At 43.8% G+C, this 27,193-nt stretch overlaps 1 protein-coding gene across 4 annotated transcripts in view; it reads left to right on the top strand.

The window, feature by feature from the left end:
• Positions 1-27,193, top strand: part of MASP1 (MBL associated serine protease 1) — a 348,061-nt gene that overhangs the window by 140,483 nt on the left and 180,385 nt on the right. For all 4 annotated transcript variants that reach the window (XM_069727078.1, XM_069727077.1, XM_069727079.1 and 1 more), the window contains exons 7-8: positions 24,479-24,597; positions 27,038-27,116. In XM_069727078.1, the coding sequence (XP_069583179.1) occupies positions 24,479-24,597; positions 27,038-27,116 (198 nt within the window). The remainder of the gene's footprint in view (positions 1-24,478; positions 24,598-27,037; positions 27,117-27,193) is intronic.

Below are 27,193 nucleotides of genomic sequence, written 5' to 3'. Positions count from 1 at the left end.
GCATCCGCCTTCACATTTTTAGAGCCCGGAAGGTATGAAATCACAAAATCAAGACGAGCAAAAAATAACGACCAACGGGCCTGTCTAGGATTCAAGCGCTTGGCAGACTCAAGATAAGTAAGGTTCTTATGATCAGTCAAAACCACCACGCGATGCTTAGCACCCTCAAGCCAATGACGCCACTCCTCGAATGCCCACTTCATGGCCAGCAACTCTCGGTTGCCCACATCATAATTACGCTCAGCAGCAGAAAATTTCCTGGAAAAGAAAGCACATGGTTTGAACACTGAGCAACCAGAACCTCTCTGTGACAAAACCGCCCCTGCACCAATCTCAGAAGCATCAACCTCGACCTGGAACGGAAGAGAAACATCAGGTTGACACAACACAGGGGCACAGCAAAAACGACGCTTCAACTCCTGAAAAGCTTCCACGGCAGCAGAAGACCAATTAACCAAATCAGCACCCTTCTTGGTCAAATCGGTCAATGGTCTGGCAATGCTAGAAAAATTACAGATGAAGCGACGATAAAAATTAGCAAAGCCCAGGAATTTCTGCAGACTTTTTAGAGATGTCGGCTGAGTCCAATCCTGGATGGCCTGAACCTTAACCGGATCCATCTCGATAGTAGAAGGGGAAAAGATGAACCCCAAAAATGAAACTTTCTGCACACCGAAGAGACACTTTGATCCCTTCACGAACAAGGAATTAGCACGCAGTACCTGGAAAACCATTCTGACTTGCTTCACATGAGACTCCCAATCATCTGAGAAGATCAAAATGTCATCCAAGTAAACAATCAAGAATTTATCCAGATACTCACGGAAAATGTCATGCATAAAAGACTGAAAAACAGATGGAGCATTGGCAAGTCCGAACGGCATCACCAGATACTCAAAATGACCCTCGGGCGTATTAAATGCCGTTTTCCATTCATCTCCCTGCCTGATTCTCACCAGATTATACGCACCACGAAGATCAATCTTAGTAAACCAACTAGCCCCCTTAATCCGAGCAAACAAGTCAGAAATCAATGGCAAGGGATACTGAAACTTAACAGTGATCTTATTAAGAAGGCGGTAATCAATACACGGTCTTAGCGAACCATCCTTCTTGGCTACAAAAAAGAACCCTGCTCCCAAAGGTGACAACGATGGGCGAATATGTCCCTTCTCCAGGGACTCCTTCACATAACTGCGCATAGCGGTGTGTTCAGGTACGGACAAATTAAATAAACGACCCTTAGGGAATTTACTACCAGGAATCAAATCGATAGCACAATCACAATTCCTATGCGGAGGTAGGGCATCAGACTTGGACTCTTCAAATACATCCTGAAAGTCCGACAAGAACTCTGGGATGTCAGAAGGAATGGATGACGAAATAGACAAAAATGGAACATCACCATGTACTCCCTGACAACCCCAGCTGGTTACCGACATAGAGTTCCAATCCAATACTGGATTATGGGTTTGTAGCCATGGCAACCCCAACACGACCACATCATGCAAATTATGCAGTACCAGAAAGCGAATAACTTCCTGATGTGCAGGAGCCATGCACATGGTCAGCTGGGCCCAGTACTGAGGCTTATTCTTGGCCAAGGGTGTAGCATCAATTCCTCTCAACGGAATAGGACACCGCAAAGGCTCCAAGAAAAATCCACAACGTTTAGCATAATCCAAATCCATCAGATTCAGGGCAGCGCCTGAATCCACAAACGCCATGACAGAATACGATGACAAAGAGCACATTAAGGTAATGGACAAAAGGAATTTGGACTGTACAGTACCAATAACGGCAGAGCTATCGAACCGCCTAGTGCGTTTAGGACAATTAGAAATTGCATGAGTAGAATCACCACAATAGAAACACAGTCTGTTCAGACGTCTGTGTTCTTGCCGTTCTACTTTAGTCATAGTCCTGTCGCACTGCATAGGCTCAGGTTTACTCTCAGACAATACCGCCAGATGGTGCACAGATTTACGCTCGCGCAAGCGACGACCGATCTGAATGGCCAAGGACATAGACTCATTCAAACCAGCAGGCATAGGAAATCCCACCATTACATCCTTAAGAGCTTCAGAGAGACCCTTTCTGAACAAAGCCGCTAGTGCAGATTCATTCCACAGAGTGAGTACTGACCACTTCCTAAATTTCTGACAATATACTTCTACATCATCCTGACCCTGGCATAAAGCCAGCAGATTTTTCTCAGCCTGATCCACTGAATTAGGCTCATCGTAAAGCAATCCCAGCGCCTGGAAAAATGCATCAACATTACTCAATGCAGAATCTCCTGGTGCAAGAGAAAACGCCCAGTCCTGTGGGTCGCCGCGCAAAAAAGAAATAATAATCTTGAATAGGATTACCAGAAGAATGAGGTTTCAAGGCCAAAAATAGCTTACAATTATTTCTGAAGCTCAGGAACTTAGTTCTGTCACCAAAAAACAAATCAGGAATCGGAATTCTTGGTTCTAGCATCGATTTCTGATCAATAGTATCTTGAATCTTTTGTACATTTACAACGAGATTATCCATTGAGGAGCACAGAGCCTGAATATCCATGTCCACAGCTGTGTCCTGAAGCACTCTAATGTCTAGGGGAAAAAAAAGACTGAAGACAGAGCTAAGAAAAAAAAATGATGTCAGGATTTCTTTTTTCCCTCTATTGGGAATCATTGGTTGGCTCCTTGTACTGTTATGGCTGGCAATCAGGCAACACAGCGTGCAGTAATCAGCGCACATACAGAGATCTGGCAATAACCAAAAACAATAGGACGAGCTCTGAGACGTGGAATCTCTGTAGACTGCAGTACCTGATCTATCCTCACACAACTATAAGCAGCAGTGGATTGCGCCTATCACTACCTATGCAACTCGGCACTGCCTGAGGAGCTGACTAGCCTGAAGATAGAAATACAAGCCTGACTTACCTCAGAGAAATACCCCAAAGGAATAGGCAGCCCCCCACATATAATGACTGTTAGCAAGATGAAAAGACAAACGTAGGAATGAAATAGATTCAGCAAAGTGAGGCCCGATATTCTAGACAGAGCGAGGATAGCAAAGAGAACTATGCAGTCTACCAAAAACCCTAAAACGAAAACCACGCAAAGGGGCAAAAAGACCCACCGTGCCGAACTAACAGCACGGCGGTGCACCCCTTTGCTTCTCAGAGCTTCCAGCAAAAGTTAATAGCAAGCTGGACAGAAAAAACAGAAAACAAACTAGAAGCACTTATCTAGCAGAGCAGCAGGCCCAAGGAAAGATGCAGTAGCTCAGATCCAACACTGGAACATTGACAAGGAGCAAGGAAGACAGACTCAGGTGGAGCTAAATAGCAAGGCAGCCAACGAGCTCACCAAAACACCTGAGGGAGGAAGCCCAGAGACTGCAATACCACTTGTGACCACAGAAGTGAACTCAGCCACAGAATTCACAACAGCCAAGATTGTGCAAAGCAGTCATCAAAGCAAAAGGTGGCTACTTTGAAGAACCTAGAATATAAGACATATTTTCAGTTGCTTCATACTTTTTTGTTAAGTATATAATTCCACATGTGTTAATTCATAGTTCGGATGCCTTCAGTGTGAATGTACAAGTTTCATAAATTCGGGCAAACAACCGCACTCAGACAATTTTTTTGCATCAGAGATGTGAAGTATTTATTGAGTAAAACCACAGTGGTCAATAGAGTTCTGAGGTAACGTTTCGACCCGAAAGGTCTTTCTCAAACCTCACTTAATGAATAGTGATGGAGGAAAGAGGAGGAGGATGATACTTGTCCGATAAATGGAGACAGAGGCTCCACAAATGGTCCAGAGAACAGAAGTACGAAGGTCCGGTACGGCACGGACAGGGCGCAGTGTCCCTAAAAGCACTGTGGGTCCAGCAGGGAGGAAGGAGGCGGTAGTGTCCGAGTGCGGTTGTTTGCCCGAATTTATGATTGAACTGGATCCAGTCCAGGTTCAGCCAGCACCAGCTCCATTCCACAGAGTGCACGCCTTTTTTCTTCTAACTCTGTACAAGTTTCATAGTCATAAAAATACAGAAAAATCTTTAAATGAGAAGGTGTGTCCAAACTTTTGGTCTGTACTGTAGATAAGAGCATATTCTTCGTGTTTTGCTAAAAATAGTCATCTGGGTAATTAAGATATAATCCCGTTTCTTCACAATCAGTATTTGTAAGCCAAAACCAGAAGTGGGTGAAAAATGCAGTGGTGCACCTGTTTCTATTATAACTTTTCTCTGATTATTCCTCACCTGGTTTTGGCTTACAAATGTTGAAAAATACTGAGCAAATAATGACAGTGCGGCTATAACCTAAGTCTGAGAATGCATATGTTCCTATGGTGTTACTTAAAAAGCATTGCCATGAATGATGAACTTGCTAGCAGAAAGCAAAAGTGATGTATTTAGTGATAGAAATATGAGAATACAATGCAGTTTTGAAGCTGGAATGCCCCACAACCCTCACGATCTGATATTATTAGTATTATTATTGTTTTTTATTATTATACCACCAGGAGGGGTATACATGATAAAAACAAGTACAGTAATCTTAAACAATACAAATCACAATGGTACAGGAGAGAGGACCTTGCCCATGAGGGCTCACAATCTACAAGGGATGGGTGAGGATGCAGTAGGCGAGGGTAGAGCTGGTCATGCAGTGGCTTAGTCGACCTGTGGCTACTGCAGGTTGTAGGCTTGTCGGAAGAGGTAGGTCTTCAGGTTCTTTTTGAAGGTTTACATGGTAGGCGAGAGTCTGATATGTTGTGGTAGAGAGTTCCAGAGTAGGGTTGAGGCGCGGGAGAAATCTTGTTTGCGATTGTTGGAAGAGGAGATAAGAGGGCTGAAGAGAAGGAGATGTTGTGAGAATCGGAGGTTGTGTACCGGATGATGAGATTACAGATGTATGGAGGAGACAGCTTGTACATGGTTTTGTGTGTCATGGTTAGGGTTTTGATCTGGAGTCTTTGGGTAATGGGGAGCCAGTGCAGGGATTGACAGAGGGGAGAGGTGGAGGAATAGTGGGGGACAGGTGGATTACTCAGGCAGCAAAGATTAGAATAGATTGGAGGGGTGCGAGAGCGTTAGAGAGGAGGCCACATGGCAGTAGGTTGCAGTAGTCAAGGGGGAAGATGATGAGGGCATGGACTATGGTTTTTGTAGATTCTTGGTTGAGGAATGTACAGATCCGTGAAATATTTTTGAGTTGAAGTTGGCAGGAAGTGGAAAGGGCTTGGATATGTGGTTTGAAGGAGAGATCAGTGTCAAGGATTACCCCGCGGTAGCGAGCCTATGGGAATGGGGAGAGTGGGCAGCCATTTACTTTAAAGGTTAGATCTGTTGGGAGGGGGTCGAGTGAGATGGGGGAAAGATGATGAATTCTGTTTTGTCCATATTAAGTTTTAAAAATCTAGCGAAGAAGAAGGATGAAATAGCAGGCAGACATTGTGTGATTCTGGTTAGTAGGAAGGTGATATCTGGTCCAGAGATGTAGATCTGTATGTTATCAGCATAGAGGTGATACTGAAAGCTGTGAGATTCTATGAGCTGCCAAAGGCCAAAGGTGTAAATGGACAAAAGCAGGGTCCCTAGGATTGAGCTTTGCGGGACTCCGACAGATAGGGGGCAAGGTGAGAAGGTGGTGTGCGAGTGGGAGACACTGAATGTCTGGTCTGTTAGGTATGATGAGATCCAAGATAGGGCCAAGTCTGTGATGCCAAGGGATGAGAGGATCTGTAGTAATAGGGACTGGTCCACTGTGTCAAAGACAAGGGACAGGTCCAGGAGGAGGAGGACAGAGTAGTGACGCTTGGCCTTGGCGGTTAATAGGTCATTGGTGATCTTAGTTAAGGCAGTTTCAGTGGAGTGGTGCGGCCGGAAGCCAGATTCTTAGCAGTCGAAGAGGGAGCAAGAAGAGAGGTGGACGGATAGTTCAAGATGGACGTGTTTTTCCAGTAGTTTTGAGGCATAGGGGAGAAGTGATATAGGACGATAGCTAGATACAGAGGATGGGTCAAGAGAGGGCTTTTTGAGGATTGGTGTGATTGAGGCATGTTTAAAGATTGAGGGGAAAACACCAGTTGTTAGTGATAGGTTGAAGAGATGGGTTAGGGTTGGGATGAAGATTGTGGTGAGGTTTGGGATGAAGTGGGATGGAAATGGGTGCACAGGTGGTGAGATGCGATCTTGAGAGTAGAGTGGAGAGTCGATCTTCTGTAATGGTGGAGAAGTTGGTCTTGTAGAAGTAGGGCTGAACAGCTAGGAGGAAGGGCTCTGGGGGTTGTCGACCAAAACTGTTATCAATCTTCTGCTTGAAAAATGAGGCAAAGTCTTCAGCTGAAATGAGTGGAGATGGAGGAGATGCTGGAGGACAGAGGAGAGAATTGAAAGTGTTGAATAACTGTTTAGGGTTGTGAGACAGGGAGGATATGAGAGATGAGAAGCAGGTTTATTTTGCTGCAGCGCTTGTGGCCTTGAAAGTAGTGAAGGACTGTTTGAATGCGAAGAAGTCCTCGTTGGAGTGGGATCTTTTCCATCTCTGCTCAGCAACCCTGGAAGCCCGTCTCAGTTCTTTGGTCAGGCTGGTATTAAACAATTTGGATTTTTAATTCATGATTGGTGATCGTAACCCCTTAACGACCGCTGATACACCTTTTAATGGTGGTCATTAATGAGCTTTATTCCTCAGCACCACTTTTGAACAGCACTGAGGAATAAATGAATAGCTATGCACAGTGGGGGCAATTCATGAAGGTGACAGCTGAACATGACAGCTGACAATCTGCAGCATCAGCCTTCACTGGAACAAATTGGAACTGACCAACTCTTTAAATACCGCTATCAATCATGACAGCGGTATCTACATAATTCAAGCGTAATTGCAAGTGGTGATCATTGCCATGGTGTCCTGTGGTCATCTGATGACTCCAGGGTACAGTGCCCTGTAAGATCCTGCTATAAGTTGAGTCTCACAGGCAAAGTCAGGGAGTCACTGACATATCTAAGGCACTGCAGTACATGAGTACTGCAATGAAATGCATGAGCCCAGTGATTAAAGTAAAAAATGTTCAAACCACAAAAAAGGGCACAGAAATCTGCGTTAAAATAAAAATAATAAAACATACACATTCCGTATATACTTGAGTATAAGCCGAGATTTTCAGCCCATTTTTTTAGGCTCAAAGTGTCCCTCTCGGCTTATACTCTCGTCATTGTCCCAGGGGGTCGGCGGAGGAGGGGAAGTAGTGGCTGTCACATCATACTCACCCTCCCGGCACGGACACTGCACATCCCTGCTTCTAAACACCAGCAACTTGCGGCGGCATCTAAAAATCACTAAAATTGACAAATCTCCGGTCCCGGATGGGATACACCCTCGAGTACTGCAGGAATTAAGTACAGTCATTGATAGACCATTATTTTTAATCTTTAAAGACTCCATAATAACAGGGTCTGTACCACAGGACTGGCGTATAGCAAATGTGGTGCCAATATTCAAAAAGGGGACAAAAACTGAACTCGGAAATTATAGGCCAGTAAGCTTAACCTCTACTGTGGGTAAAATCCTGGAGGGCATTCTAAGGGATGCTATACTGGAGTATCTGAAGAGGAATAACCTCATGACCCAGTATCAGCACGGGTTTACTAGGGACCATTCATGTCAGACTAATTTGATCAGTTTCTATGAAGAGGTAAGTTCCGGATTGGACCAAGGGAACCCAGTGGATGTAGTGTATATGGACTTTTCAAAAGCTTTTGATACGGTGCCACACAAAAGGTTAATACATAAAATGAGAATAATGGGGATAGGGGAAAATATGTGTAAGTGGGTTGAGAGCTGGCTCAGGGATAGGAAACAAAGGGTGGTTATTAATGGAGCACACTCGGACTGGGTCGCGGTTAGCAGTGGGGTACCACAGGGGTCAGTATTGGGCCCTCTTCTTTTTAACATATTTATTAATGACCTTGTAGGGGGCATTCAGAGTAGAATTTCAATATTTGCAGATGACACTAAACTCTGCAGGGTAATCAATACAGAGGAGGACAATTTTATATTACAGGATGATTTATGTAAACTAGAAGCTTGGGCTGATAAATGGCAAATGAGCTTTAATGGGGATAAATGTAAGGTCATGCACTTGGGTAGAAGTAATAAGATGTATAATTATGTGCTTAATTCTAAAACTCTGGGCAAAACCGTCAATGAAAAAGACCTGGGTGTATGGGTGGATGACAAACTCATATTCAGTGGCCAGTGTTAGGCAGCTGCTACAAAGGCAAATAAAATAATGGGATGCATTAAAAGAGGCATGATGCTCATGAGGAGAACATAATTTTACCTCTATACAAGTCACTAGTTCGACCACACTTAGAATACTGTGCACAGTTCTGGTCTCCGGTGTATAAGAAAGACATAGCTGAACTAGAGCGGGTGCAGAGAAGAGCGACCAAGGTTATTAGAGGACTGGGGGGTCTGCAATACCAAGATAGGTTATTACACTTAAGGCTATTTAGTTTGGAAACACGAAGACTAAGGGGTGATCTTATTTTAATGTATAAATATATGAGGGGACAGTACAAAGACCTTTCTGATGATCTTTTTAATCGTAGACCTGAAACAGGGACAAGGGGGCATCCTCTGCGTTTGGAGGAAAAAAGGTTTAAGCATAATAACAGACACGGATTCTTTACTGTAAGAGCAGTGAGACTATGGAACTCTCTGTCGTATGATGTTGTAATGAGTGATTCATTACTTAAATTTAAGAGGGGACTGGATAACTTTCTGGAAAAGTATAATGTTACAGGGTATATACACTAGATTCCTTGATAGGGCGTTGATCCAGGGAACTAGTCTGATTGCCGTATGTGGAGTCGGGAAGGAATTTTTTTCCCCAATGTGGAGCTTACTCTTTGCCACATGGGTTTTTTGCCTTCCTCTGGATCAACATGTTAGGGCATGTTAGGTTAGGCTATGGGTTGAACTAGATGGACTTATAGTCTTCCTTCAACCTTAATAACTATGTAACTATGTAACTATGTAACTTCTTCCTGTGTTTAGCGGTCATGTGGAACTGGTTATTAAAGTAATGAATATAGACCTGCTCCACTCCCATAGGCGTGGCGTGCATATTCATTACTTTAATGAGCGGAAAAAGCTGCCACTGCGCGCCGGAGACCATAGGAGAAGCAGGGACTTGCAGAGACCGCGCCAGGAGGTTGAGTATGATGGGGGAGGGTGAGCCATGCGATAGTCACCTATCCCCGTTCCACTGCCGGGCTCTATCTTCCGTGTCCTCTGGCTGTGACGTTCAGGTCAGAGGGCGCGATGACATGGTTAGTGCGCGCCCTCTGCCTGGACAGTCACTGCAGAGACATGGAAGACACAGCGGCGCACAGCAGTGAAATGGGGACTGGTGAATATCGCAAGTGCTAGTGTCCTCAGTCAGCGGCAACTCCTGCACCTGGCCCCCATAGCGTGCCAGTGTCCCCGCCTGCTCAGGACCCTGGCACCTCTCCCCCAGTGACAAGAGGTGAGTATGTAATTTTTTATTTTGGAGCATCTTATGGGGCCATCAACCTTTATAGAGCAGCATATGGGGTTATATTCTTCTATGGAGCGTCTTATGGGGCCATCAACCTTTATGGAGCAGCATATGGGGTTATATTATTCTATGGAGCATCTTATGGGGCCATCAACCTTTATGGAGTAGCATATGGGGCATATTATACTATGAAGCATCTTATGGGGCCGTCAACCTTTTTGGAGCAGCATATGGGGTTATATTATTCTATGTAGCATCTTATGGGGCCCGCAACTTTCATGGAGCAGCATATGGGGTTATAGTATTCTATGGAACATCTTATGGGGCCATCAACTTTTATGGAGCAGCATATGGGGTTATATTATTCTATGGAGCATCTTATGGGGCCATCAACTTTTATGGAGCAGCATATGGGGCATATTATTCTATGGAGCATCTTATGGGGCCGTCAACCTTTATGGAGCATTATATGGGGTATATTATTCTATGGAAAATCTTATGGGGCCATCATTAACCTTTTATGCAGCATTATATGGGGCAAATTATTCTATGGAGCATCTTATGGGGCCATTATTAACCTTTGTGCAGCATTGTATGGGGCATATTTTAATATGGAGCATCTTATGGGGCCCATCATGAACTTTATGAAGCATCATATGGGGCGTATTTTGTATGGAGTATCTTATGGGGCCCATCATGAACTGTATGGAGCATTATATGGGGCTCCTGATTCAGTATGGATATTCAAAAACACTTAATCTTCTGATGTCTAAATTAATTTTACTTTTATCAGTATCTATTTTTATTTTTGAAATTAAAGAGTAGCTGCTTCATTTCCCACCCTAGGCTAATACTCGAGTCAATAAGTTTTCCCAGTTTTTTGTGGCAAAATTAGGGGTCTCGGCTTATACTCGGGTCGGCTTATACTTGAGTATATATGGTAATTGGTATTGGAACACCCCATCTATAAAACTGGAACATTATTTATTCCTTGCTGCAAACACTATAAAGAAAAGAAACACAACAAAAAGGTTGCATTTTCATCATACAGACACGCAAAAAAAATTTAATTACAAGCAGTCAAAAAGCTATATATACTTGGCATTTTCATTTGCACCCATATATATATATATATATATATATATATATATATATATGGGTGCAAATGAAAATGCTAAGCCATCTTGCAAAAAATAGGCCTTAATATGGCTCATCTGGAAAAAAAATGAAAAGTTACAGCTCTCAGAATATGGCGCTGCAAAAACAAACTAATTGTTATAAATTATTGTTTTGAGTCTTTAAAAGTAGCAAAGCATACTACATAACTAGATAAATCTGGTATCACATCATTCTAGTGACCTGACAATCAAATTAGTCTTATCACTTTTACCATGCAAAAAATAAAAATGTAACTGCTGTTTTTTGTTCATTTTTTGTTCATTCTGCGCCTGCAAAAATCTGATTAAAAAGTGAGCAAAAAACACAAGAAGCACAAACTGGGCACAATATATGGGAGCACTACACCATAGGCACAATATAATGTAGGCACTGTACACTGAAATTTAATGACAACAACCAGAGTGATGATGGTGAGTCGCTCGCCAGGGCCGAGGGGTACTCGGTACCGGGTCCAGCACTTAAAGGGGATGTCACAGTGGCTGCGACCCAGTCAGTGGCCCTAGGCGCCCAATTAAAGTTAAAAGGTCTTTAAGGGATATTGTGAATTGTTTGTGACGCCACCTGTGGTTCTCGGTCAGTAGGGACCAACTCCGCTTGAAGGGGTCCTCTGGGGTGATGGTAGGGCAGCTAGATGGTGACGCTTCCCACAGTTGAAGCGTGCATCCCAGGGCTTCCCAAGTGTATGACACCGATGATGTGGTGGATGATATAGTAAAGAACAAGGACACAGGTTTGCAGTCATTACCTGGTTTACTGATGAAAGCAGTCCTCAGTCAAGGGTACCAAGTGCAGGGTAGCTGTGGTCCGGCCGGCTTGGAGGCAATAGGAGATCCCAGGTGAGGTCCCTACTTGCGCTCTTTAGTTGATTACGTCCCTGCCACTTGAAGCTTATTGCAAGTCCCCTCTCTCCTGTCCTAAGACAGATGTCTGTACGATAGGCAGTTCGAGCCTGTTTATAGGGTCTCTATCATGACCCGGGCACTAAGGTTACTGGTTCACCTCAGACTTGATGAAGGCAATTGACATACAGTCCTATGCCCTCCGGTTCTGCCGCGCATCCTAGAGAACAACACGACCTTGGGCTCCCGGTACCCGGTTTCTGCGCTCTAGCTCCCAGGGTATCCTTCCGCTGTTCCCCTGCTGAGCCTCTTCCTCCTCTGTGCTTCTTCCCTCTAAGCTCCTCCACTATTCAACTCTCCTTTGGATTCTCCCTCTTTCCAGGGGAAGCAGCTCCCTTGTGGCTGCTCGGCACCTACGTCTGCTCCAGACGTCCTTCTCCTCTCCTCTCTTCTCTCAAACTGACTAAGACTGGCTCCTCCTCCAGACCAGGATACATAAAGTGTAAGGAAGCTCCCCTGAATTCAGGTATTGAGCTCCCTGTTGTGAATTCTGTTGTTAAGCTCCCTCCTGTGGTTATGAATGGTACCTCGGCTGGTTCTGTCCATGGGCTTCCTCTGGTGGTTGTGAGTGGAGCTGCGGCTTCTGAGGTTCCTTCCACAGGTGACGAGATTAATTCGTTAGCTGGCTGCTCTATTTAACTCCACCTAGATCATTGCTCCATGCCACCTGTCAATGTTCCAGTATTGGTCTAGTTCGCTCCTGGTTCGTTCTTGTGACCTGCCTTCCCAGCAGAAGCTAAGTTCCTGCTTGTTTTTCTCTGTTTGCTATTTTTTCTGTCCAGCTTGCTATTTTGATTTTTGTCTTGCTTGCTGGAAGCTATGGGACGCAGAGGGAGCGCCTCCGCACCGTGAGTCGGTGTGGAGGGTCTTTTTGCGCCCTCTGCGTGGTCTTTTTGAAGTTTTTTGTGCTGACCGCAAAGTTACCTTTCCTATCCTCTGTCTGTTCAGTAAGTCGGGCCTCACTTTGCTAAATCTATTTCATCTCTGTGTTTGTAATTTTCATCTTAACTCACAGTCATTATATGTGGGGGGCTGCCTGTTCCTTTGGGGAATTTCTCTGAGGCAAGGTAGGCTTTATTTTTCTATCTTTAGGGCTAGCTAGTTCCTTAGGCTGTGACGAGGCGCCTAGGGAGCGTCAGGAGCGCTCCACGGCTATTTCTAGTGTGTGATAGGTTTAGGGATTGCGGTCAGCAGAGTTCCCACGTCTCAGAGCTTTGTTGTGAATTCTGTTGTCGGGCTCCCTCCTGTCGTCATGAATGGTACTTCGGCTGGTTCTGTCCATGGACTTCCTCTGGTGGGTGTTTCTGAGTTTCCTTCCACAGGTGACGAGGTTAATTCGTTAGCTGGCTGCTCTATTTAACTCCACTTAGATCCTTGCTCCATGCCACCTGTCAATGTTCCAGTATTGGTCTAGTTCACTCCTGGATCGTTCTTGTGACCTGTCTTCCCAGCAGAAGCTAAGTTCCAGCTTGTATTTTCTTTGGTTTGCTATTTTTCTGTCCAGCTTGCTATTTTTATTGTTGTCTTGCTTGCTGGAAGCTCTGGGACGCAGAGGGAGCGCCTCCGCACCGTGAGTCGGTGTGGAGGGTCTTTTTGCGCCCTCTGCGTGGTCTTTTTGTAGGTTTTTGTGCTGACCGCAAAGCAACCTTTCCTATCCTCAGTCTGTTCTGTAAGTCGGGCCTCACTTTGCTAAATCTATTTAATCTCTGTGTTTGTATTTTCATCTTACTCACAGTCATTATATGTGGGGGGCTGCCTTTTCCTTTGGGGAATTTCTCTGAGGCAAGGCAGGCTTTATTTTTCTATCTTCAGGGCTAGCTAGTTCCTTAGGCTGTGCCGAGTTGCATAGGGAGCGTTAGGAGCAATCCACGGCTATTTCTAGTGTGTTTGATAGGATTAGGGATTGCGGTCAGCAGAGTTCCCACGTCCCAGAGCTCGTCCTTTATTATCAGTAACTATCAGGTCATTCCGTGTGCTCTTAACCACCAGGTCCATTATTGTCCTGACCACCAGGTCATAACAGAGCTTGTCCTGTATTATTAGTAACTATCAGGTCATTCTGTGTGCTCTTAACCACCAGGTCCATTATTGTCCTCACCACCAGGTCATAACAGCTCCCCCTTCTGGCCTAGATTAAGATGTGTTGAATGTGAGTGCCTTACCTGATAGAAAGAATCTCCCTTGCCTTCAAGTGTGACATCACCCTCCCTGAAAGGAAGACAACATCACTGCAACAACCGGTTACCTAGGGTCTAGGGTGTTGCAATGGCACTTCAGAAAGCTACATATACACAATATATATAAACACAAAAAAGACCTACAATAAAGTAGTCAAAAGTGAAGCGAACCAAATAATAAAAATAACCAAATTTATTGAAAACATATTAGATATATAAAATGACAGACAAAAAACATAATCAAAGATATTCAATAGGAGGGGCTCCGGACAGTATACCAAACCTTAAATAATAGATGGTAAATATATGGCTCCAAAAATCCTATTCCATAATACTCCCTTTGCTACAATGTATATATTTGAGACATTCTCAGGAAAGAAATAGGTGCCTAAATTTAACTAGCAAGGACATAGAGCCTTAAGAAAAAGGGTGAGGAGGGTCTCCGCGGCAGTTTGGGGTATGCTCATAGACGTTGGCACATTATCACAGCGCTCCTGACAGGTAATGGAAACCTTATACTTTATGTGATGGATCTGACACTGTGGATAGTGCTGTTTTTCAACATAATGGTCTATGTCTTTGGGCCTTTTTTGTGTGGATAGGAATTATTCCCGGATTATGTTAAGTGTCAGTTACTATTGGGGAATGTTGCTGTGTTGTGCTCTGTGTCTTGGGTTTTTTCAACCCCTTTTCCTAAGGCTCTAGGTCCTTGCAATAGACTGGTGTGTTACCTTTTAACTCTTGCAAGTGTGAGACACAGTCAAAAGGATGGCATTGATTATAAAGTCAGAGGTAGTTGAACAAGAAAGAGATTTCATCCGGCACTCCATCCCTTAAATAAAATAAAAAATCTTTATTGAGGCATGTCAAGCCATAGTCAAAAACACAGCATAAAATCCCTGATGCATTTCTGGCGTGGTACTGTGCCCTTAATCGTAGGATACCACGATGGCAATACATACAAACATATATAGGAACAGTCAATCAATCAAAATAAATGTGTTTGACTTCATTAAACATGCACAAGAAGTGTGCACAAGAAGTATTTAAATAAAACGGTAAACAATAGTTAGTATACAGTATATAAAACAAATCAATACGAAAATGAATCCCTTTTGGATATTTAGTGTCTAATTTTAAGATCCAGAAGCCTGCACGAATGGTGAGCTATCTCTGCCTATTACCACCATGAATGGAGTTTACCACCTTCTCGAATCCAAAATATGCAAGTGTGAGTGTGAACGAAATGCTTTGATGCTCCTGAATATTGTGAAAATTACTAATTTGGGACTAAAACAACATTTTAGTGGAAAAAAACTAATTTTCATTTTCACATTCACATTTTAGAAACTTCTGTGAAGCACCTTACAGTTTCAACAAACTCAAGACACCCATAGGTTTCTGCTGTTTTGGTTCCTCAGGGCACCTGCAAATAAGACAATGTGTCTGCATTATATTCCAGCCAAATTTACATTCCAAATGTCACTTCTTCCCTTCCGAGCCCTGTCGCGTGTCCAAACAAAACTTTTCTACTACATGTGGGGTATCACCGTGTAACAGAAGAAAGTAGGTAACAAACTGTGGGGTTCACTTTCATGTGTTACCTCTTACAAAAGTAAAAATAGTAGCGCTAAAGAAATATTTTTGTGAAAAAAATGAAGATTTTTAATATGATGGCCTAATGCCATCAAGTTCTGTGTAACCCCTGCAAATTCAAAATGCTCGCTATACCCCTGGATAAAATACTTGAGGGGTTTACTTTCCTAAATGGCATCACTTGTTGGGGGTTTCTGCTTTTTAGGCACCTTAGGAGCCCCTGCAATTGCAACCTGGAGCCCACAATCTAGTTCAGCCAAATTTGTGCTCCAGAATTCAAATGGTGGTCCTTACCTTCCGAACCTTGCCGTTTGTCCAAATAAAGGTTTCTGACCACAAGTGGTGTATCAGCGAGCTCAGAAGAAACTGAGTAAAAAATCATGCAGTCAATTTTCTCGTTCTATTGCTATTATTGCTATCAATAGGTCTTAAAGAAACAGTTTTTCTAAATTTCTTGAAAAAAATGAGAAATTGCTGCTAAATTTTAACCCTTCTAACATCCTAACAAAATAAAACGATGTTTGAAGAATGATTCAGATGTAATGTAGACATATCTTTTTTACTAATTGGATTGTACATAGGGGTATTTTAGGTTTGTGAGGGATGTGGTTAGTGATTAGTAAATATTTTACATTAGTTTTTGTCACATTAACCCCTTAATCCCATATGACGTACTATCCCGTCGAGGTGGGGTGGGCTTTAATTCCCACCGACGGGATAGTACGTCATAGGCGATCGGCCGCGCTCACGGGGGGAGCGCGGCCGATCGCGGCCGGGTGTCAGCTGCCTATCGCAGCTGACATCCGGCACTATGTGCCAAGAGCGGTCACGGACCGCCCCCGGCACATTAACCCCCGGCACACCGCGATCAAACATGATCGCGATGTGCCGGCGGTATAGGGAAGCATCGCGCAGGGAGGGGGCTCCCTGCGGGCTTCCCTGAGCCCCCCGCAGCAACGCGATGTGATCGCGTTGCTGCGAGGGTCTCCTACCTCCTTCCTCCTTGCTGGACCCGGATCCAAGATGGCTGCGGCATCCGGGTCCTGCAGGGAGGGAGGTGGCTTACCAAGTGCCTGCTCAGAGCAGGCACTTGGTAACGCTGCACTGCTCTCAGACAGATCGGTGATCTGTCAGAGTGCTGTGCAAACTGGCAGATCACCGATCTGTACTGTGCCCCCCTGGGACAAAGTAAAAAAGTTAAAAAAAAAATTTCCAAATGTGTAAAAAAAATTTAAAAAAATATTCCTAAATAATGAAAAAAAAAAAAATATTATCCCCATAAATACATTTCTTTATCTAAATAATAAAAAAACAATAAAAGTACACATATTTAGTATTGCCGCGTCCGTAACGACCCGACCTATAAAACTGGCCCACTAGTTAACCCCTTGAGTAAACACCGTAAGGAAAAAAAAAAAACGAGGCAAAAAACAACGCTTTATTATCATACTGCCGAACAAAAAGTGGAATAACACGCGATCAAAAAGACAGATATAAATAACTATGGTACCCCTGAAAGCGTAATCTTGTCCCACAAAAAACGAGCTGCCATACAGCATCATCAGCAAAAAAATAAAAAAGTTATAGTCCTGAGAATAAAGCGATGCAAAAATAATTATTTTTTCTATAAAATAGTTTTTATCGTATAAAAGCGCCAAAACATAAAAAAATGATTTAAAGGAGGTATCGCTGTAATCGTACTGACCCGAAGAATAAAACTGCTTTATCAATTTTACCAAACGCGGAACGGTATAAACGCCTCCCCCCAAAAAAATTCATGAATAGCTGTTTTTTGGTCATTCTGCCTTACAAAAATCGTAATAAAAAGTGATCTAAAAATGGCACGTGCCCGAAAATGTTACCAATAAAAACGTCAACTCGTCCTGCAAAAAACAAGACCTCACATGACTCTGTGGACCAAAATATGGAAAAATTATAGCTCTCAAAATGTGGTAACGCAAAAAAAATTTTTTGCAATAAAAAGCGTCTTTCAGTGTGTGACGGCTGCCAATCAAAAAAATCCGCTAAAAAACCCGCTATAAAAGTAAATCAAACCCCCCTTCATCACCCCCCTAGTTAGGGAAAAATTAAAAAAATGTATTTATTTCCATTTTCCCATTAGGGTTAGGGCTAGGGTTAGGGCTAGGGTTAGAGCTAGGGTTAGGGCTAGGGTTAGGGTTAGGGCTGGGTTAGGGTTAGGGCTAGGGTTAGGGTTAGGGCTAGGGTTAGGGCTAGGGTTAGGGTTAAGGCTAGTGTTAGGGCTAGGGTTAGGGTTAGGGCTAGGGTTAGGGCTAGGGTTAGGGTTAGGGCTAGGGCTAGGGTTAGGGTTGGGGTTAGGGCTAGGGTTAGGGCCACAGTTAGGGTTGGGGCTAAAGTTAGGGTTAGGGTTAGGGCTAAAGTTATGGTTAGGGTTTAGATTACATTTACAGTTGGGAATAGGGTTGGGATTAGGGTTAGGGGTGTGTCAGGGTTAGAGGTGTGGTTAGGGTTACTGTTGGGATTAGGGTTAGGGGTGTGTTTGGATAAGGGTTTCAGTTATAATTGAGGGGTTTCCACTGTTTAGGCACATCAGGGGCTCTCCAAACGCGACATGGCGTCCGATCTCAATTCCAGCCAATTCTGCGTTGAAAAAGTAAAACAGTGCTCCTTCCATTCCGAGCTCTCCCGTGTGCCCAAACAGGGGTTTACCCCAACATATGGGGTATCAGCATACTCAGGACAAATAGCACAACAACTTTTGGTGTCCAATTTCTCCTGTTACCCTTGGGAAAATACAAAACTGGGGGCTAAAAAATATTTTTTGTGGGGAAAATTTTTTTTTTTTATTTTCAAGGCTCTGCGTTATAAACTGTAGTGAAACACTTGGGGGTTCAAAGTTCTCACAACACATCTAGATGAGTTCCCTGGGGGGTCTAGTTTCCAATATGGGGTCACTTGTGGGGGGTTTCTACTGTTTAGGTACATTAGGGGCTCTGCAAACGCAATGTGACACCTGCAGACCATTCCATCTAAGTCTGCATTCCAAATGGCGCTCCTTCCCTTCCGAGCCCTCCCATGCGGCCAAACAGTGGTTCCCCCCTACAGATGGGGTATCAGCGCACTCAGGACAAATTGGACAACAACTTTTGGGGTCGAATTTCTCCTCTTACCCTCGGGAAAATACAAAACTGGGGGCTAAAAATAATTTTGGGGGGGAAATTTTGTTTTTTTATTTTCACGGCTCTGCGTTACAAACTGTAGTAAAACACTTGGGGGTTCAAAGCTCTCACAACACATCTAGATGAGTTCCTTAGGGGGTCTACTTTCCAAAATGGTGTCACTTGTGGGGGGTTTCTACTGTTTAGGTACATTAGGGGCTCTGCAAACGCAATGTGACACTTGCAGACCATTCCATCTAAGTCTGCATTCCAAATGGCGCTCCTTCCCTTCCGAGCCCTCCCATGCGGCCAAACGGTGGTTCCCCCCCACATATGGGGTATCAGCGCACTCAGGACAAATTGGATAACAACTTTTGGGGTCGAATTTCTCTTCTTACCCTCGGGAAAATACAAAACTGGGGGCTAAAAAATAATTTTTGTGAGAAAAAATTTTTGTTTTATTTTTACGGCTCTGCATTATAAACTTCTGTGAAGCCCTTGGTGGGTCAAAGCGCTCAAAACACATCTAGATAAATTCCTTAGGGGTCTACTTTCCAAAATGGTGTCACTTGTGGGGGGTTTCAATGTTTAGGCACATCAGTGGCTCTCCAAACGCAACATGGTGTCCCATCTCAATTCCTGTCAATTTTGCATTGAAAAGTCAAACGGCGCTCCTTCCCTTCCGAGCTCTCCCATTCGCCCAAACAGTGGTTTACACCCACATATGGGGTATCAGCGTACTCAGGACAAATTGTACAACAACTTGTGGGGTCCAAGTTCTTCTCTTACCCTTGGGAAAATAAAAAATTGGGGGCGAAAAGATAATTTTTGTGAAAAAATATGATTTTTTATTTTTACGGTTCTGCATTATAAACTTCTGTGAAGCACTTGGGGGGTCAAAGTGCTCACCACACCTCTAGATAAGTTCCTTAGGGGGTCTAATTTCCAAAATGGTGTCACTTGTGGGGAGTTTCAATGTTTAGGCACATCAGGGGCTCTCCAAACGCAACATGGTGTCCCATCTCGATCCCAGTCAATTTTGCAGTGAAAAGTCAAATGGCGCTCCTTCGCTTCCGAGCTCTGTCATGCGCCCAAACAGTGGTTTGCCCCCACATATGGGGTATCGGTGTACTCAGGACAAATTTTACAACAACTTTTGGGGTCCATTTCTCCTGTTGCCCTTGGTAAAATAAAACAAATTGGAGCTGAAGTAATTTTTTTGTGAAAAAAAGTTAAATGTTCATTTTTATTTAAACATTCCAAAAATTCCTGTGAAGCACCAGAAAGGTAAATAAACTTCTTTAATATGGTTTTGAGCACCTTGAGGGGTGCAGTTTTTAGATTGGTGTCACACTTGGGTATTTTCAATCATATAGACCCCTCACAATGACTTCAAATGAGATGTGGTCCCTAAAAAAAAATGGTGTTGTAAAAATGAGAAATTGCTGGTCAATTTTTAACCCTTATAACTCCCTAACAAAAAAAAATTTTGGTTCCAAAATTGTGCTGATGTAAAGTAAACATGTGGGAAATGTTACTTATTAAGTATTTTGTGTGACATATCTCTGTGATTTTATTGCATAAAATTCAAAGTTGGAAAATTGTGAAATTTTCATAATTTTCGCCAAATTTCCATTTTTTTCACAAACAAACGCAGGTACTATCAAATAATTTTTACCACTATCATGAAGTACAATATGTCCCGAGAAAACAGTGTCAGAATCACTGGGATCTGTTGAAGCGTTCCAGAGTTATAACCTCATAAAGGGACAGTGGTCAGAATTGTAAAAATTGGCCTGGTCATTAACGTGCAAACCACCCTCGGGGCTTAAGGGGTTAAGGGTAAGTTCACACAGGGCATTTTTGCTGCATTTTTTCAGCATTTTTTTTTTTTGCTAATTTTCAGCTGCTTTTTCCATTACCAGCAAAGCCTATGAGATTTCAGAAATCTCATGCACACACATTGGTTTTTTGTGTCCTCAGGATTTTGAGCCTTGCTGCATTTTTTGGACACAGAGCATGTCACTTCTTTCAGCGTTTTTGCTGCGTTTTTCACCCATTGGCTTGAATGGGTGTTTGAAAATTGCTGCACAAATGCTGCAAACATGCAGGTATCATTACTTGCTGCTTTTTTTGCGCAGAAAAGTCATGGCCAGCAGGAAGTGACCTCATAGCCAAGAGCTTTTGGGTGTGGATAGTGAGGTGTCCATAGTGACAGTGAGCTATTGTGAGGTAGTGTCAGGTATTGAGGTGTCCTGATAGTGATCTATTGTGAGGGAGTGTCTGGTAGTAGTGAGTTGTGAAGAGCTATTGTGAGCTAGTGTCAGGTATTGAGGTGTCCTGATAGTGATCTATTGTGAGGGAGAGTCTGTGTTAGTAGTGAGGTGTGAAGAGCCATTGTGAGGTAGGGTCAGGTAGTGAGGGGTCCTGATAGTGGTCTATTGTGAGGGAGTGTCTGTGGTAGTAGTGAGGTGTGAAGAGCCATTGTGAGGTAGTGTCAAGTAGTGAGGTGTCCTGATAGTGATCTATTGTGAGGGAGTGTCTGTGGTAGTAGTGAGGCGTGAAGAGCCATTGTGAGGTAGTGTCAGGTAGTGAGGTGTCCTGATAGTGATCTATTGTGAGGAAGTGTCTGTGGTAGTAGTGAGGTGTGAAGAGCCATTGTGAGATAGTGTCAGGTAGTGAGGTGTCCTGATAGTGATCTATTGTGAGGGAGTGTCTGGTAGTAGTGAGGTGTGAAGAGCCATTGTGAGATAGTGTCAGGTATTGAGGTGTCCTGATAGTGATCTATTGTGAGGGATTGTCTGGTAGTAGTGAGGTGTGAAGAGTAGGGTTGAGCGAAACGGGTCGGCAATTTTCAGAAGTCGCCGACTTTTGGCAAAGTCGGGTTTCATGAAACCCGACCCGACCCCTGTGTGGGGTCGGCCATGAAGTCGGCGATCTTCTGAATCTGTAATCGGAATTCCGATACCGATTCCCGATATGTTTAAGATATCGGGAATTGGTATCGGAATTCAGATTTAAGTGTAAAATAAAGAATTAAAAAAAAAAATATCGCCATACTTACCCTCTGACGCGCCCTGGTACTAACCGGGAACCTTCCTTCCATAGAATCAGCCTTCCAGGACCTTGCGGTGACGTCGCGGCTTGTGATTGGTCGCGCGGCCGCCCATGTGACCGCTCGCGCGACCAATCACAAGCCGCGACGTCACCGCGACGTCACCGAAGGTCCTGGAAGGGCTGATTCTTAGGAAGGAAGGCTGCCGGAAAGATGCAGGGCGCGTCCGAGGGTGAGTATATACCTAGTAGGAATATACTCACCCTCGGACGCGCCCTGCTTCTTTCCGGCAGCCTTCCTTCCTAAGAATCAGCCCTTCCAGGACCTTCGGTGACGTCGCGGTGACGTCGCGGCTTGTGATTGGTCACGCGAGCGGTCACATGGGCGGCCGCGCGACCAATCACAAGCCGCGACGTCACCGCGACGTCACCGCAAGGTCCTGGAAGGCTGATTCTAAGGAAGGAAGGTTCCCGGTTAGTACCAGGGCGCGTCAGAGGGTAAGTATAGCGATATTTTTTATTTTAATTCTTTATTAGTGTTGAGCGATACCGTCCGATACTTGAAAGTATCGGTATCGGATAGTATCGGCCGATACCCGAAAAATATCGGATATCGCCAATACCGATACCAATACAAGTCAATGGGACATCAAGTATCGGAATGTATCCTGATGGTTCCCAGGGTCTGAAGGAGAGGAAACTCTCCTTCAGGCCCTGGGATCCATAGTGAGGTGTAAAATAAAGAATTAAAATAAAAAATATTGATATATTCACCTCTCCGGCGGCCCCTGGACATCACGCTGGTAACCGGCCAGCTTCTTTGTTTAAAATGAGCGCCTTTAGGACCTGCGAATGACGTCGCGGCTTCTGATTGGTCGCGTGCCGCTCATGTGACCGCCACGCGACCAATCAGAAGCCGCGACGTCATTCGCAGGTCCTTAATTCCTAGAATTAGGAGTTTAGTGAATGAGAATGACGTCGCAGCTTCTGATTGGTCGCGTGGCGGTCACATGGGCGGCACGCGACCAATCAGAAGCCGCGACGTCATTCTCAGGTCCTAAAGGCGCTCATTTTAAACAAAGAAGCCTGCCGGTTACCCGCGGTGATGTCCAGGGGCCGCCGGAGAGGTGAATATATCAATATTTTTTATTTTAATTCTTTATTTTACACATCCCTATGGATCCGATACCGATACCCTATACCACAAAAGTATCGGATCTCGGTATCTGAATTCCGATACCGCAAGTATCGGCCGATACCCGATACTTGCGGTATCGGAATGCTCAACACTATTCTTTATTTTACACTTAAATATGGATCCCAAGGCCTGAAGGAGAGTTTCCGCTCCTTCAGACCCTGGGAACCATTGGAAACCCAATGCACTGCATTGGGTTTCGAGTTTCGGCCGACCCCGACTTTTTTATAGGATCGGCCGATTTCACTCGACCCGACTTTTGAAAAAGTCGGGTTTCGTGAAACCCGATCCGATCCTATAAAAGTAAAGGTCGCTCAACCCTAGTGAAGAGCCATTGTGAGGTAGTGTCAGTTATTGAGGTGTCCTGATAGTGATCTATTGTGAGGGAGTGTCTCCCAACTAATCATGGAGGTAATTTTTTTTATTTGTGATATATAAATACTATATAAAATCAATCGCAATGGCTGTTCAGCCTCCATTTTCTACTCACAGTGAAATATGGGTGGTTCTACAGGAAGCAGTTATTTTTTTTTCTCTGGGGGCACTCAACTTTATTAGCATGCGCACGCAGGTTTAGGTATGTTTTTGATGCAGCTTCTTTCCTGGCAAGAATCAGGTTTTGCTGCAGAAAAAAGCATCAGAAATGCCCTGTGTGAACTTAATCTTAGTATTTATAGACGGTTTGTATGCTTTAGAAAGGCTCTCTGTCAGCCAAAACATTAGTTTTCAGTTGTTAATTTACAGCTGGATGGAACATGATTATGTTCATTGACATTTACTATAGTAGATATATAGAGTGCATATAGAATGTCTACCCTGCAACTTAATGTCACATATAATTTGTGCAATTTAATTGAAGAAAAATCTGAAATCTTTAAACTAATACTTTGTTGAATCACCCTTTGAATATATGACAACATTCAGTCTTTTGGGGCAGTAGTCTTTCAGCATGACACATCTAGAATCTTTGCGCACTCTTCCATGCAACAGCCTTCCAAATCTGTCAGATTGTGAGGGCATTGCCTGTACACAGAGTCTTCTTCAGGTCCAGATTATCAATAAGATTCAGGTCTGGGCTCTGGCTGAGCCAAACTAAATTTCCATCTTCTTCTGATGAAGCCATTCTTTTGCTAATTTGGAGATATGTTTAGTGTTTAAAAAACAGCTAACATGGAGAAATTCCGTATTCATGAATTTCTCCATGTTAGGTGTCTTTTTAAACAGCCCCCCACACTCCTAAACTCCGAAACTTTATATGGCGTTAATCAGAATCACTTCAAATAATTGCAGCTTTGTACTGAGTACTATTTAACATGAGTTTAAATGTAATTGGCTGATTCTGAACACAATCACATCCCCAATTATAAGAGGGTGTTCACACTTATGCAGCCACATTATTTTAGTTGGTATTTTTATTTTCCCTTTCAAAATTATTTTGGTTTGTTTCTCAATGGATTTGTTCAGATTATGGGTAAAATTTAAGGTAAACAAAGTTCTGAAATTAAACTTCTTGTCATAATTTTTAACATTACATGTCTGAGTCATTCCACTGTAAAATTCATTTAACATAACCGGTACTTAAAGGTCACTAAATCCCACAAACTATTCAATGATTCCTTTTTAACCTACTCGTTTAAGCAAAAAGTAATAGAATATCAGTTTTCTTAATATAATATCCTTTTAGGTGTTTCCTGTCCTGACCTACAGCCGCCTATAAATGGGAAAATTGATCCTTCTCAATCTGAATACACCTTCAAAGACCAAGCAGTAATCACGTGTAACCCTGGATATCATATTATAAAGGTGAGTCATACTTATCACAGTCAATAATACAGTCACTTAAACTGAAACCGAGAGTCTGTCTCTTGTTCTTGAGTCGCCGACGCCTGTGCAGTAGGAACACAAAGCCTATGATCATAGAAGGGCAGAACACTGCCAGGAGATTAAATGGGTAGGGGCGAGATTTCCGAATGAGCACCCGACGTCACAGCGACCGAGTGACGTTGTGGAAGGTGATGCGGAGGCAGAGTTGTCTTCTTGGCAGCATCCTCCCCATAGCTTGGAAGGACTCATTTACTTAAAGTGATAAAAGATGATTTCTTAACAACCACGCATCCAATATGAAGCATACAGGTATGACTTTTCTCAGCAGTCTATAACCTGTATGCCCATATTAATAGGTTAGATAGGTCACATGTGGTGACAGATTTCCTATGAAAAGTTTCTCCGGGCTTGTGCTTCAAGTCTGCAGTAACTCTATGTGAAGATTTGTGAACCCTCACAGCTGTTATTGTGGATGCTGTCAGAATTCTCCAGTGCAAGAAGCAGATGGATGCATGACTGCAAGTATGCAATTTGCAAAAATACTGTCAAGTGCTGACTAAACGGATGTGGCCTCATTCAATACTGTTATAATCACACCCAGACTGTTCAGTGCGAGCTTGGATAGTGGCCCCACTCTGCCACAGACCATACTTACCCAGAGGAGCGTGACTAAGCAGCTATGTTGGTGTTTGCTGGAGCCTCTAGTGAGGCTTGTGTGGTAGATAGCTGCCAGGTGCCATTCCAGGGTGGCATCCGGCAGTAGCAGCTGGCCTCTAAGGGGACAGGACACTGAAACTACAGGTGCAGGCAGGTACAGTAGGTATACTGTCTGGCTTAGCTGATTTATAGACAGGCAGGTACTGGCAGCCATACCTGGTATGCAGATGGGTGCTGGCGAATAAGGGTGAGGTACAGGCAGGTGGGTACAGGTAAACACAGCTGATACATTGACAGGCAGCTGGGCTTGGCTGATATACAAGCAGAGATAGAAGCCAGTTCAGATTGGAGTGATAGGAACAGTTTCAGGAAGGACTGGGTCACTGGCACGTATGACTGGAATACAGGAACGGGAAGAACCCAGTTCAGACAGGGTGGATGGGAGATGGGAACAGTTTCAGGAATGACTGGGTCACTGACAGGTACATCTGGAATACAGGAATGGGTAGGATCTAGTGCCGACCGGACAGACAAGGAACCGCTGGCGTGGTCAAGCAGGAAACCGCAGATGTGGTCAAACTGGAAACCACAGACGCGGTCAAGCAGGAATCCGTAGACACGGACAGGAAGTGAACCGCTGATTCGGGACTGGCAAGACAGGACAAGGTTACAAATAGAACAAACAGGATTAAGTAAGCATAGGACAATTACCAGGGCAAGTACACACAGGGCAGACATCAAGTTCACAAAAGACCTGTACAAGGACAGGTACATGCAGGACAGACATGGCCAGATTCACACAGGGTACAAACAATGAAGTAGCAAGTGTACACACAGATCTCTAATTTTGCACAGTGACAACAGAAAAGGGATAGGTACAGGTTCAGATACATCATGTTAAGACACTGCAAGTTTAGAGATAGGTACTGGTTTAGACACAGCAGGTTTAGCAATAGGTACTGGTTCAGACACTGCAGGTAAGAGATACGTACTGGTTCATACACTGCAGGTTAAGGATAGGTACAGGTACAGACACAGCAGGTTTAGCGCTAGGTACTGGTTCAGAAACTGCGGGTTAGCGATGGGTACTGGTTCAGGTACAGCAAGTTTAGGAAAAGTTCCAGAGAATGTTGCTCAGGCACCTTCCAACAGGTGGAGGTGCCTTAAGCACCAAGTGTCCCTCAGCAATATGCAGGGGCACATTATAAGCGCATGCACTGTCTCTTTAAGAATCAGGAAGTTCCTGCGTGGCGCCCTAAGTATGCAGCCACATAACATGCACAGCCAGCAGAGGACATGAAGGCTTCTGACTTTATGTATTCATCAACTGGCCACTTGAGAACTGAAGGCACCCTCACAGGGTCCATCTGCTGCTCGGTGTCCAGAAAAACACGTCGTAGAGGTGGGGAGGTTCCTGGAAACTTGTCATTGGTACAATCATTGGAGATGTGTGAAGAAATCTTTCTTCAATGATGTCATCACTAGGGATGAGCGAATAGCTTTGGCTAACTCCTTATCCGAATAGCTATAACGCTTACTGAATAGCTGCTTCGTTAACTTGGATACCTGGAGCGCTCCCGATATCAGCTGTTTGGCGCCGCAGCTGTATGTGTAGCGGATTTCTATAAATCCCATCCACTGTGCTCAGCGCAGGTGAGCTGCGTTCAAAACACTGCTATTCCGGCTCGAGGGTACATACCGTAAAAGGTCTGCTATGAACAGAATTAAAAGCTAAAATTAAAGTTTTTTTCACTTTTACTAGGACAGCGTGGAAATGGAAAGTTTCCAAATTGAGTGCAGAAAGGATGGAACATGGAGTAATGAGGTTCCGAGATGTCAAAGTAAGAAACATGTTACTGTCAAATATAAAGAACCTGAAAAAATGTTCAGAACACATCATTATCTCTTATTGTGAGGG

This window comes from Ranitomeya imitator, chromosome 5 (assembly GCF_032444005.1).
Source record: "Ranitomeya imitator isolate aRanImi1 chromosome 5, aRanImi1.pri, whole genome shotgun sequence".
In the NCBI taxonomy this organism is placed as follows: Eukaryota; Metazoa; Chordata; class Amphibia; order Anura; family Dendrobatidae; genus Ranitomeya; species Ranitomeya imitator.
Note: the sequence above shows the minus strand (reverse complement) of the source record. Positions and strands in the feature narration are given on the sequence as shown.